We start from the raw sequence: 14,070 nt of genomic DNA on the forward strand, positions 1-14,070 counted from the left end.
TGGGGAAAGTGGACATCCTTGTCTAGTCCCTTTTTGTATCACACAGTTGTCTGATAATTCCCCATTTACAATGATCTTAGCATATTGCTCCGAATAAATTGTCTTAATTGCCCTAATAAAATTGTTGCCAGCAGTCATTAACTCTAGTAATCTCCACAAAAATTGCCACGAAATATTGTCAAAAGCTTTCTCTGCATCCAGAAAAATCATTGCCATCTGTTTATCATTATGTTTTTCATAGTACTCCAGTACATTCAAGACTGTTCTGACATTATCTCTCAATTGTCTCTTTGGCAAAAATCCAGCTTGATCTTCATGAATAAAATGCCTCAATATAACCTTCATTCTTCTTGCCAAAATGGCAGCAAAAAGTATTTGTGTTTCTATTTTTGTATCGTGTATAGGCTTGAGTATCATTGTACATATCATGATTCTTGTTTCATGTTGAAGTGTTGTGTTTGGTTTAATGATTTATTGTTCATCAGTGTTAGCAATCAGAGATGATTTAACCACTGGTCCATTGTTTGTTTATACACATCTTCACTGTTTGGCTGCTTTATACTATCCTTATATATGTTTGCCGTAGTCACGGTGGGATTTCTCCCCCCCCCCCCCCGTTTTGCCAGAAAATCAATCACCAAGAAGAAAACAGGCCTCCAAAACAGCCCTTGAAACATTTCAAATTGAAACAGGGTTTTCTTCCGAGCTTGAAACAGGTGTTTTTGTTTTGAGCTCGAGACACTCGAAATGGGCTGTTTATACGTCAAAAGGTTTTGATTGAAGGCAGCTTGCCAAGCTGTTTTTCTGCTTTTTTGTAGGAGGCTCAAAAACACACCTTTATTCCTCAAAGCTTTTGAGCGAGTAGGCTAGTTAGTGACACTGTAGCCAAATCTCTGTGCTTTTTTAAAGTTTTGTGTTTGGGTTTCACTGCACATTTCATTTGGATTACCTTAATGTTTTGAACACCATAATTCATTAGTGCTTTATGAAGGCAGCCTTGGGGATCTTTATGGCTTGAAAGTCAGGATGGAAACTTATGTAACCTAACAAGACTTCTGGGGGTTGAGTGGGGGAAAGCCTAGCCTACATTCTGAGCCCAGTTTAATTTTGAACCCACTTATGATGTTGGGATGTATGTGGAAGCTTGCAAAGCTAGGTCTGTCCTGTTTTGTGGGAAGCAAGGTTTAATAAAAGAGGTAAGCATTATTCTCTTTAGCAATATTCTCTTTATTTTTTCAGAGGAAACAAAAACGTTAATGTTTTTTGAAGGCACCCCACAGCACCTGGGTTGCACCATCAAGCTGCGAGGTGCTGGTGAATATGAGTTGGCTCGAGTGAAAGAAATTCTTATTTTTATGATCTGTGTGGCTTACCATTCCCAGTTGGAGATCTCCTTCCTTATGGATGAGTTTGCTATGCCCCCAATGTTGGTCAAAAATGGCTCCGCTTCTTCTCTTCCTGAAGCACAAGGAGAAGAAAATGGTCAGCAAGATCTGAATAGAGAAAGTGGCCTAGTAGTAAAAGATGCCGATGCAGCCTCTGACAAGCTGCCTGTTATCTCAGAATCAATGTATTCAGATGAGATCAGCTTGCTGGACCAACGAACTTTGAGAGAAGATGATGGCCAGGACATCTGTGAGCTACTAGAAGCTCCACCTCAGAAAAGACAAGAACGCCTCCCAGTGGATTCTTCATATGGAACCCCCTTCATTGCTCCAACATTGGTGCCAGAACCACTGTTACCCCCCCAGCTGACTGACCAACACCTGGGGATTTTGGATAGTGAGCAGCTGGAGAATCTGAGGGACTTGGAGGACTTCCAGGCTCCCAAAATTCAGACTCGGGTGTTTAGGGACCCATTGCAAGATGACACTGGATTGTATGTTACAGAGGAAGTGACCTCCTTGGAAGACCGCCTCAAAACCTTCTCTTTAGCATTTAAGCAAGAGCTGAAGAATGTTATTCTCTGCATTTCCCCTGTAATCTTATTCAGTGAGCCTTTTCTGTTAACAGAGAGAGGCATGAGATGTCCCACCAGGGAGTATTTTTTGGAGCAGATCTATGTGTCTCCGCTCCTCAGCAAGGAATACAAGGAACTGGACAGCAGAAGGAAGAAACAATTGTTAAGGGATCTGTCAGGATTACAAGGAATGAATGGCAACATTCAAGCCAAGCCTGTCCAAATCTTACCTTCCCATGAGCTTGTTGGTACCAGAATTGCTGAGCATCTGAACAGTAGCCAAGGTTTGGCCAGAATGCTGGCCGACTTCCGAGCCAGAGGAGGAAGGATTATGCAGAAAAATGCAGACCCATTTGCACAGTGTAAAGAGACCTCTGTGAAAATTGGAGCCAGGAGTGAAGATGACGAGAGGGGAGTTATTCAAAATGAATCTCTATGGTCTCGTAAAGTAAGTGAGTACTGAAGCATATTTTCTTTATTTTGCTGCTTCTGGGATTGGAGTGGGGAGAAGGCTTGTTTTCTAGAGATGTAAAGGAAAATAGACCTGCATTTTAGACTCTGGTCAAACTACAGATTTCAAAACTTCTTGAAACTGGGCCTCCTTTATCTTTTACATTGCCCTATTCTGCCAGCAGCCACTTTGGGAGGCAAGTGCACAAAATCCTCTCACAGAACTGTACGTGTGTTGCCTGCTGCTGTGTGTATAAGGATCTGGAAAATGGAGTATGATGTGAACCCCATACTAGCACTAGAAGAAGAGTTGAATGGAACATCTCCAGCTTCTTGCTCAAACCCGCCAGGCAGAGGAGGCAGCAAAAGAGGAAGGAATTGCTCTGTCCTGAAGCTTCCAGAGGGGTGCTCCTTTTCTCCAGTTTATATGGTTAGCATAGCATGTTTGGTGGCTGCAACACTAAGTATTTTGTTGCTGGGATGGAACGTTTCTCTGACTTTTGTCCCCATCTCTAGGTGTCTTGCATGTCCACTTTAGGGGTGAGGACACCCCACAATTTCAGAATCACTGAGCTACAGTGATTTATTTCTCTTTGTAAACCGCCCTGAGCCATTTTTGGAAGGGCGGTATAGAAATCGAATTATTATTATTATTATTATTATTATTATTATTATTACAGCAAAGCCTTTTTTCAGTGTATGAGTACAGTTCCAGAATGTAAGGAGATAAACAAAAATATGTGCCTTTGAAACCAAAAGGTGGTGTCATAGATATCTGTATAAATGACCTTGCAGTGATTGACATGGGAGAGAACAGAAAGAAGGGGAGAGACTGTGTGTGTGTGTGTGTGTGTGTGTGTGTGTGTGTGTGTGTGTGAGACTATGACTACACACTGATTTAAAAATGCATTTTGTGCTTCATGTTCCTTAAACATTTTGTCTAGTCTATTATAGAAATTGTTCCCTGTTTTCCTAAGACCTGTTGGTAAAAGTTGTATGGCTTGGACAACTGTGCAAAGAAATTTAAATTCCATTTTTTAGTTGCTGTGAGTGAATTAGTTCTCTGCCTTCCTGAAATATTACACTGCACAATTGGGAATGGTGTGTTAACTCTTTCTTGGGATGTCTCTCACCAGGTGGACTGCCTTAGCCCTGCAAACCATCAGAGGCTCAGTGTTTTGTTCAGCAGCTCTTCAGCCCAATCCAGCAATGCTCCAAGTGCCTGCGTTAGCCCATGGTGTGAAACTAATTCTTTCTTGCCCCTGAATGTGTGTCCTCAATATTTCTGTGGCCTTGTTTTCTGTGTAGAGGCTAAGTTGGAGCGATCTAGTTTGTGCCTGGTGCATGACTCATGAGCCGTGGCGGCTGGGAGGGGACGGAGACTTTGCATCTGTTCTCCAGTCTGGGATCAGGAGACTCCCGTGCAGGGATCTAGACATCTCAGAACTCGCTTGCATTTCCTTTCCATTTAGGAAGAATATGGGAGGACAAGATTTGCAGTGGGGCCGCAGTATCTCCTAGGGTGGGGTATTCCCATCCCAGGATCTGTGGAGAGAAACTTGCTTCCCCAGCCCAATGCTTAAGATAGCAACGAGGCAGTTACATTCCTTCCTTCTGAAAAGTCTGACAAAAGACTCGATCCTCTGCAAAGCTTTGCGGTGTAGTGAAGTGATGGATGCTGCAAATTCTGTTAATCTCCTTACAAATCAAAAGTGTAATGGCAACCATTCACAGATTACATGTTTGTTTGAGTTGCTTAGCTTTCTAAAATTGTGTTCCTTGTAAGGTTTGAATATATCCTTTTGTTACATATGGCATATGCTCCAGCTCTTTGGCTAGCATTCAGTTTGATCTACCTTTGGAAGCACCTCTACTGAAAGGGTTTGCTCTGTACTAGTGGTAGTTTACCATTTCATCTGATCCGGTTTATAGTAGAAGATGCAACACAGGTGTGCCCAGCTGTAACATATTACTTGTGCCTTCCATAAGTTGGGTAGAATGTTCTTTTCAAACGCTACATCTTTCATATGTTCATAGGTGAACGGAATCGCCATATTGCTTTTCCTCAACACAACTTTGAAGGGGTTACAGAAGTACAATAGTTGATGCTGATGATTAAAGACAATAACAGTGGCAATGCATCCAAACTCGATTTTTAATGGTTTTGACAGAATCTGTGCCCTTCTCTCTAAAGTAAAAGTAAAGTTGTGGCCTCAAGTTGGTGTCAACTCCTGGCGACCACAGAACCTTGTGGTTTTCTTTGGTAGAATACAGGAGGGGTTTACCATTGCCTCCTCCCGCACAGTTTGAGATAATGCCTTTCAGCACCTTCCTATATCGCTGCTGCCCAATATAGGTGTTTCCCATATTCTGGGAAACATACCCGTGGGGATTTGAACCGGCAACCTCTTGCTCCCTAGGCAAGTCATTTCCCTGCTGTGCCATTTTATCTGAAATTTGGGGGAAATGCAGGCTGCAGGGCCTCTGGAATGCTCTAGGAAAATGTTCCACAATTCTCCTCACACTCTTCAAAGACCATTGTTTTGTTCTCATTCACTTTAGGATGGTGGTAATGGAGTTCTATGGGAAGAATGACCTCACTTTGGGTGTGTTCCTAGAAAGATATTGTTTCAGGTGAGAATTTTTGCCTTGCCCTGTAGGAGTACAAGAACACTGCATTTTTATCAATTTGTTCCAATATTGTCGTTCACTTGGTTGCAATAGTGGTTTGTTTCTACAGATATTGTTATTATTTTATTGCACTTATTTCACTCATCCCTTAGAAGGTGAAAGCTACTTACTGTGGGACTCTAGGTTATCTCCCATTCAGACCCTGAGATGGTCCAAAGCTCAATGGCAGAACATGTGCTTTGCTGCAGACGATCCAGAATTTAGTCTCTGGTAGCAGACCTGGGCTCTGCCTGAGATGACAGAGTTGCTGCTAATCACAGTAGATGGTTTGGAATAGATGGACTAAGAGGCTGATAAGGAATAAGATCTGGAGAGGGGAAGGTGCGTTTAATGTCTGCATAGTTTTTGACCATGGCATTTTTAGCTGACTGCTATGTTGCTGTTGGTTGTAGAGCTGTTATTAGGGGCGTAACTATAATAGGGCAAGGAGATACAGTTGTCTGGGGGCCCACTGCCTTGGCCCCCCCCGAGGCAAGTCACATGACTGACTTCCCCAGTCGTGCACTCTGGGCCCACTCCAACCTTGCTACGCCCCGGCTGTTGTTTTATTTTGGCAATGTTGGTTTTTCTTGTAAGCCATACCAGGTGCCATGTGAATGTGGCAGAATATGTGGTGTATAAATACTTAAAGGGTAACAGTAGGGAAGAACAAGATAAGCATTGCAGAGGTGGTGATTGCTGCCTGGAAAGGGGTAATGGGGGCAGCAAGGAGGCGTTGCAGTCATCTAGGTGAGAAGTAGCCAGGGGCGACCGTGCTTAGTGCAGCGGCAACGAATGAGGTGTCAGTATAATATCAAGGTAAATAATTTGTTTCCTTCCTTCAAGGCATAGCATTAAGTATATTGTACATGGCTTCAAAACTTTTAATTAGATTTGAATTTTTAATATTCAAATGTAATTTTTATTGCACAGTTTTTATAGTTATGTTAATTGTCTTGTAAACCGAATTTAACAATAAAATTTAGAGGAGGGAATGTTATAGAGCACAAGACTATCAAGAAGTAGAAGATGGTTTTTTTGTGAACCACCTAGAGCAGGCATCCACAAACTGCGGCCCTCCAGATGTTTCTGAACTACAACTCCCAGCATCCCTAGACACAATTTTTTGTGGCTGGCTATGCTGGAAGTTGTAGTTCAGCAACATCTGGAGGGCCGCAGTTTGGGGATGCCTGGCCTAGAGTCTTTGAAGTCATCAGGTGGTATATAAATTAAATTAATAATGCTTTCCTCACCATTACACTTTATTGTTTGAAGGCCTTCCTACCAGTGCCCCAGCATGTTCTGTGAAACGCCCATGGTACACCACATCCGCCGCTTTGTTCATGGGCAAGGCTGTGTACAGATCATACTGAAGGAACTGGACTCCCCAGTGCCTGGCTATCAGCACACGATCCTTACTTACTCCTGGTGTAGAATGTGCAAGCAGGTAATAATAGATCCTCAATCTTTTTTTGAAGTTGGTTCTCAAGGCTATTGAAACGTGAACTGGACCTTGGGTGCACTGCAAAAAGCAAAAGAGAGGCAGAAATCACAGCAAAAGAATTGGGGTGGGAGGAAGCAGAACCCCTTCTATGAATGCACAAGACTGTCATTAGGGTTTGCCTTTGTAATTCTTCTGAAATGTAATTTGTGAAGGGCAGAATTGTATTGTATTCTGAGAGGGCTTAATACATTAAAAAATTAGTGTCATCTGCCGAGTCTCAATTTCATTGTCAAAAACTTTATACACACATACACAATATCTATTTTTATAAGCCTATGTTCTCTTGATCTGGTGCACAGGTAACACTTTCTCCCTGCAAACCATAGTTTATAAATGGAGAGTCGGCCCTGAGAATGTGCTATTTCTCCTCCCCTCTCTGGTGCAAATCTCCCTAGTGGAATCCTAATGCTTCATCATAAGTAGTCAGGACTGCATCCTTATTCGGCCATAATGTTTGGAGTCAATGTTGTCTCAAAATACAGCCACCATTTAAACACAATTTTATCGTCATTGTCAAAAACCATTTAAAATGTATGACATGCTTGAAACAATTTCAGTTTTATTGTAGAAAAATTCCGCCTCCTGACCCTTAATGAAATTGGCATGCCTGAAGATGGTGATTTGTGTTTTTATACAGCACGATTAATAATAATAATAATAATAATAATAATAATAATAATAATAATTACATCACGTCTCAGTTCAAAACAGCCTGTAAAGCAGATCAGTATTTCCATGTTTCAGGTGGAGAACTGGGACTTGGTGATAGACTGTCCAGTGAGGCTATGTCTGAGGGTGAGATTTGGACAACTTAGTTCTGAGCTTATTCTTAACCATTATTCTGCACCAATTCTCCAAGGAATACAGCTTGCTGTCATCAGACTGCGTTATAGCATTATTATATAGCAGTGCTTCCACACAGGGAGAAAGCATGCTATATAATCTACTAATTGGATGATGGGATTTGTAGTCCAACAGTATCTGGGTACCCGTTATGCACTTCCATGAAGTCAGACTTCCCATAGTTGGGCAATTTCATTTGCTTTCTCTGTGCCAATGAGATTGTTGTTTGGTGGTGTGCCTCTCTCCATGTGCTGTTGACTTTTGCCAAAGTAAATAAAAGCCAGGCACTTGCATTCTTCAAATTCCTGGCCATACCCAAGAATTGCAGAAGCACTAGATTAAGTTAGGCAACATATTAGCTCAGGTGGATTTCGGCTTGCGTCATTGATTCTCAGATAAAATCATTTGAACTTTTTCAGGTAACGCCAGTTGTCCCACTTTCCAATGACTCGTGGTCTATGTCATTTGCCAAATACCTTGAACTCCGTTTCTATGGGCACCAGTACACCCGAAGAGCCAATGCGGAGCCATGTGGTCACTCTATACATCATGACTACCACCAGTATTTTTCCTATAATCAGATGGTGGCATCATTTAGGTAAGAATTCAAAGACTGTTTTTATTCTTAAAGATTTAAAACATCGTGTTACAAAATCAAGAGGTAACAGTGGTGCAATGTTCAGTAAAAAAGATAAGAACATAAGAACAGCCCTGCTGTATCAGACCCAAGACCTATCTAGTCCAGCATCCTGTTTCACACAGTGGTCCACCAGATGCATCTGAGAAGTCCACAGGCAAGAGGTGAGGGCATGCCCTCTCTTTTGCTATTCCTCCCCTGCAACTGGTATTTAGTAGCATCTTGCCTCTGAGGCTGGAGATGGCCTGTAGCCACCAGACTAGTAACCATTGATAGACCTGTCCTCCATGAATTTGTCTAAGCCCCTTTTAAAGCCATCCAAGCTAGTGGCCATCACCACATCCCATGGCAAAGAATTCCATAGATTAATTATGTGTGGTGTGGAAAAGTACTGTACTACCTTTTGTTGGTGCTAAATTCCCTGGCATTCATTTTCATGAGATGACCCCTGGTTTTAGTGTTGTGAAAGAGGGAGAAGAATTACCCTCTGTCCACTCTCTCTACTCCATGCATAATTTGTATACACCTCTATCATTTCTCCCCATAGTTGCTTCTTTTCAATACTAAAGAGTGCAAGATACTGTAGCCTTGCCTCATAAGGAAGGTGCTCCAGCCCTTGATCATCTTGGTTTACCCTCTTCTGCACCTTTTCCTGTTCTACAATGTCCTTCTTAAGATACGGTGACCAGAACTGTACTCAGTATTCCAAATGTGGCCGCACCATAGATTTGTATAAGAGCATTATAATATTAGCATTCTTATTTTTATCCCCCTTCTTTATAATCCCTAGCATGGAATTTGCCTTTTTCACAGCTGCTGCACACTGAGTTGAAACCTTTAACGAGCTGTCCACCATGACCCCAAGATCAGTCTTGGTCAGTCACTGACAGCCCAGACCCCTTTAGTAGGGATGTGCAGAACCAGTTCTAATCTAACCAGGTCAATTTGAACCAGCCCAGTTTGACCAGTTCAAGCTCAAAAAGAATTGCCCCCCCCAAAAGGGGGCTGGTCAGGGTTTGAACTGGTCAGGGTTTGAACTGGTCTCGGTCCTACCTGGTCCCGAGGGGTTATATTTATAAAGAGGAATCCAATAAGGATTCCTCTTTACAAGCAAAGGAGATTCCTAAAACTAAAGGGATTCAAAAGGCGGGGTGGGGGGAGAGGGCGCCTTACTGGCAGTGGAGTGGAGGTGGCTCCTCAGTGGCAGCCCCTTTAGGCCCTGCCTGTGTTCCCTCACAGCAGCATAAGCTGTTTGTGTGACCCCCTGAGCATGCACTGAGGACATTTGTGTGACCACACAAATCGTAAGGTATGCTATCCTCTCACTACCACGCCCCTTGAACCCCTTTAAAGATAGGAATTCCCTTTGCTTTTAAAGGGGGATTCTCATCAGATCCTCCTTTACAAGCAAAGCCTCTTGGACCGTTTCAACTGCATGAAACAAACCGCTGGCCGGTTCTAATGAACTGGCTCATGGACTGGTGTTTTGGTTTGAATTAGAACTGAAGCACCAAGAACAGTTCTGTGCACACCTACCCATCAGTATATATGTGAAGCTGGGTTTTTTTTGCCCCAATATATATACATCACTTTACATTTGCTTGAACTGAACCACATTTTGTTGCCCACTCAACCAGTTTGGAGAGATCCTTTTGGAGCTTCTCACAATCTGTTTGGGATTTCACTACCCTAAATTATTTGGTGTCATCTGCAAATTTGGCTGCTTACCCCTGCTTCTAGATCATTTATGATTAAGTTTGAGCACTGGTCCTAGTACAGATCCCTGGGGGACCTCATTTCTTACTTGGAAAACTATCCAAGTTCCCTCTAATTTTTATAATCAGTGAGCGGAAAGAGTTTTGTCCTGGGTGGCAGCATCAAGTCAGTGTGTTCACAAAACGCTCTGTCGCTCCGCTCTCAGAGTCACATGCCTATAACCTTGGAGAAGGCAGTGCCAGTCTGTGTAGAAAATACTGAGCTAGATGGACCAATGGTCTGTTATAATATTTGGCAGCTTCCTATGTTCCTAACTTTGTCAAAAGCTTTTGGAAGTCCAAGTATACTAAGTCAACTGGATGACCTTTTCTCCACATGCCTGTTGACACTCTCGAAGAACTCCAAAAGGTTAGTGAGGCAAGACTTGCCCTTGCAGAAGCCATGCTGGTTCTCTTTCAGAAAGGCCTTTTCTTCCTTATGTTTAACAATTTTGTCCTGAATTGGATCACACTGTGGTCACTGTTCCCTAATAGTTCTACAGCTCTGACATCTCACACCAGATCCTAGTGCCGAACTTTTCAGGAATAGGCCATTTCAGAGTTAATGTAGTTGTGCTGGTAATTGCAGGATCAAACACCAGTAAATGTAGTAAGATTTTAAATTTCATTATTTATTGTTTGGGGTTTGGTTTTTGGTTTGGTTTATTTAACATATATTTATACTGCCCCAAACTTACAAAACAAAATAAATAACAGAAAAGGTTAAAACATTACAACCATTTAAAATTTTAAAACAATATTTAATTAAAAGCCTGGGTGAACAGATGTGTCTTTGCAGACTTTTTAAAAGTTGCCAGAGAGACATTACCTTAGCTTACTGTTTGAGACTGCTGTGGCTTATTCTCTGAATATTGTATTTTAGTATATTATAGCCAGATTGCCAGGCCTTAAGAATTAGATTGGTTTACTAAACTATGTGTTAAATACACTCGTCTGAAATATCCAAAAAAGAACGCTTCTGAACTTTTGTCACTGGATTGTTCCCACTCCAATCAGCTCAGCTAAGTGTGAAGCATGTGGATATTGTATGTCTCCACAACAGCAACAAAGAGTGCACAGGCTGGATTCAGACTTTGCACTTGACAGCAGTCGGACCATTATTCAGAGCTGCTTGTCTGCTTTGGTTCCTTCAGGTTGTAAGCTCACCCCCAGGGGCATATCTAGGGGTAGGGCAGGCAGGGCACGTGTCCCAGGCGCCACTTGAAGGGGGGCGCCATTTTTAAAAATTAATTTTTTTTAAAAAAAATGGCCACTGTGCATGCCAGGCCTCGCAGAGGCCATTTGAGCATGCACAGTGGCCATTTTGTTTTCAGCGGCCACCACACATGCTCAAATGGTCCCTGCAAAGCCCTAGAGGCCAGAGAGGGGAGCGGGAACCTTTGCAGACCCACCCCACAGCCTTTAGGGGCTACAGGTATTTTTTTTTTAAAAAATTAATATAATATGTCACTGTAGACATATTCAGTTTGGCACTATGTACAGAGAATCAGGGCTTGTGAATAATGAGCTGAAGCTTATGAGCTAGGATTGTATTCATTTGTTCTTTGCTTCTTGTTATAAGTGAGTTAAATGTGATGTCTTAATAATATGGCTATTAATGGTGAGTTTGTCTTTCAATCAGTGTGAAATTAGTATTAATTAGCCTTAGTATAAAGGCCCACTGGGAGTTTCTTGCTCTCTTTCTCTCATTTTAACTGTCTTTCTGAAATACTAGAATATATTCCAAGCAGTGACACAGTTTACTCTGCATATCTTTTAATTATTTTCAGAGTAAATAGGGAAAAGTCAAATTCTCCATTTCTTTTAAAAACTTATGTAATAGTGATGCTACAATGCATAGTAGAGAACTAGACATTAGTTTTCCAAGTATACCTCCACATAGTATTTGGGTATTTCATGAGCCCCAGCATACTGAAATTTGTAGTTTTCTAAATTGTTTTTGAAAAATTAAAAGATTAACGAGCTTGACTTGTATTTTTCAGCTGATATTATGGTAAAGTTATCTGAAAGTTTGGACAAGGGGCGCAATTTCAGTGCTTGCCCTAGGCGCTGTTTTCCCTAGATACGCCTCTGCTCACCCCCATCTCACTGGGGTGGCCGTTTCTGGAGGTCATATGACAGCTATAACTAACCATAGCATGTTGATTCAGGCACCATACCAAACTATAATTAAGCTTCTTTAACCATGGTTTGCCATGATGTCAGAAATTAAGGGCTTTACGTTTCAGATATCTTACCATCTCTCCTTAGCTATTCTCCAATACGGTTGCTTGAGGTATGTGTCCCTCATCCCAAGATCTACATAAAACGGCAGGTTCCACTGAAGGTTACCATTCTTCAGGATCTGAAGGATTTTTCTCAAAAGTAAGTCTTTGCCCTTATGCACTGTTGGAAAAATTCTCCCCTAATGCTAGAGTTCTTTATAGGCAGGAGCCACATGGTTCCTTCAGATTCAAAGCTTTATTGATCACAGTACCGGGCCTCCATCAATCACTGAAGTGAGAGAGAAGAACCCCACAATATGGTACTTACAGACTATATACTCAAGCCTTATCAGTTATGAAAACATATTAGGCCAGAATGAGCACCCGTACATTGTACATCTTCAGACCAGCATTAACCGATCATGGTTCTCTAGGCTAGATACAGTTTTATAACTACTGCGCATGTCCAACCTTCAAGCCACAGAGAGGCTATTGTTTATTGTTTTGCACTCACAGCATCTTTCTCAAATACCACAGACAGGGAGTAAAACGTTGGTTCACTTTTCCATCTTAGATTTCTCTCCTCCATCTTAGATTTTCCTCCAACAACACCCAGTCCAGTGTTTCCCACCAGAAGTTCCACTATGGCACTTGCTGCTGTTGTACTGAAGCACTTCAAATGGTTGTGCTCCACACATCACACTCTTGAAATAAAGAGATAGTGTTATGTACACTTCTGGGCCTAAAGCTTGAGCTACACTGGCATTACATAATGTGTGTGTAAAATCTTCAGTCCTTGGCTTTTCTGTAGAGTTCTTCCCAATGCTTTAATAGCAGTAACTGCAGACAAGAGGGGAGAATTTATATGAATTACCTCTGCCCACCCATCTTGCCATGCCAGGATCTGGAGTTGTTCAGAGAAACTGATTGGCAGTGAGTTTTAGGATACACCGAGTATTTTTTGTAAGGCGTAATTAACATATGGAATTAGTTGCCACAAAACATAGGCCCAGTTCAGACATCTCAGTTAACCGTGGTTCAGCATTGCATGCCTAAGCATGTTTGAGTCTTGGGCTTGCATGCTCCTCTCCTCCTCCTCCCCACTTTGTGCACAGAGGGGTGAGATTTAAAGCTTCCATCCATGATTTAGAACAAACTGCAGTTTCCATTTTCATTTGAATACAGGAGACCAACTTGTTAAATCACAGTTAACAAACCCAAGGCATCAAACCAGGGCTGACAACATGCTGAGACAGCCCCATGGTTGTCCCTGGTGGCCATGAAAGTACTGAGCTGGTCTGGCAAGGTGGCATGAATGTTGAGGTTCCCCAGAACCATAAGTTTAGGGGTCCTCAACAGCAATTTCCGCTCAGGCAGGGAGACTGATGTGGGGTTGCTGATAACCCCCAAATAATCCCTAACCTGTTTTCAGTTGCCCAGCACCAGAACAAACTTTCAAATGTTCAAATGTGTATATATAATATACACGCTGTATATTAAAATATTCAGCACAAACTAGACAGAATTATGCTCAAAACCATGGCTTGTCCTGACAGTAACGCTAATTGTAAGCAAAGGAACAAGTCTGAAGTGCATTAACCTATGTTCTGAAAGGCATTCTGCTGTTGAAGGTGGTGTGCTGAACACGAGGCCAGAGTGTCCCCTGAAACACTGAGGAAGCCAGAACAGAAGAATTAATTTGCAAGAGTAGTAAGTAAGATTTCACCACTGGAACCTTTGTTGCTGTTCCTGCTGCTTGGACTATTTATGAATGTTCCATATGGATTTAGTGCTTGGTTTTAAATGGAAATTTTTGGAATGGTTTTACCTCTGAGTGAGTAAGAGATATTGTGCTCAGGCTAAGTGGCTGGAAGAAACGGGTGCTCATTCTAGTAAATGAACAACAGGACGTGAAAAGTAACTAGATTACTCCCTCATGCTTAGTTTGTTTTAATTAAAGAGGACGGAATCATAAAGCAAGTCATAAGGCCTCGTTTATAATCTTACTGAAACGTCTTTGCAATAGC

At 42.0% G+C, this 14,070-nt stretch overlaps 1 protein-coding gene across 6 annotated transcripts in view; it reads left to right on the forward strand.

Moving 5' to 3' along the window:
• Positions 1-14,070, forward strand: part of PIKFYVE (phosphoinositide kinase, FYVE-type zinc finger containing) — a 121,726-nt gene that overhangs the window by 79,258 nt on the left and 28,398 nt on the right. For 5 of the 6 annotated variants that reach the window (XM_053282805.1, XM_053282804.1, XM_053282803.1 and 2 more), the window contains 6 exons: positions 1,240-2,408; positions 3,547-3,647; positions 4,973-5,044; positions 6,356-6,527; positions 7,847-8,025; positions 12,090-12,203. In XM_053282805.1, the coding sequence (XP_053138780.1) occupies positions 1,240-2,408; positions 3,547-3,647; positions 4,973-5,044; positions 6,356-6,527; positions 7,847-8,025; positions 12,090-12,203 (1,807 nt within the window). Of the gene's footprint in view, positions 1-1,239; positions 2,413-3,546; positions 3,648-4,972; positions 5,045-6,355; positions 6,528-7,846; positions 8,026-12,089; positions 12,204-14,070 lie in introns of those variants that run through there. The other variant, XR_008312919.1, reaches the window with a different exon arrangement.

This window comes from Hemicordylus capensis, chromosome 1, assembly GCF_027244095.1.
Source record: "Hemicordylus capensis ecotype Gifberg chromosome 1, rHemCap1.1.pri, whole genome shotgun sequence".
In the NCBI taxonomy this organism is placed as follows: domain Eukaryota; kingdom Metazoa; phylum Chordata; class Lepidosauria; order Squamata; family Cordylidae; genus Hemicordylus; species Hemicordylus capensis.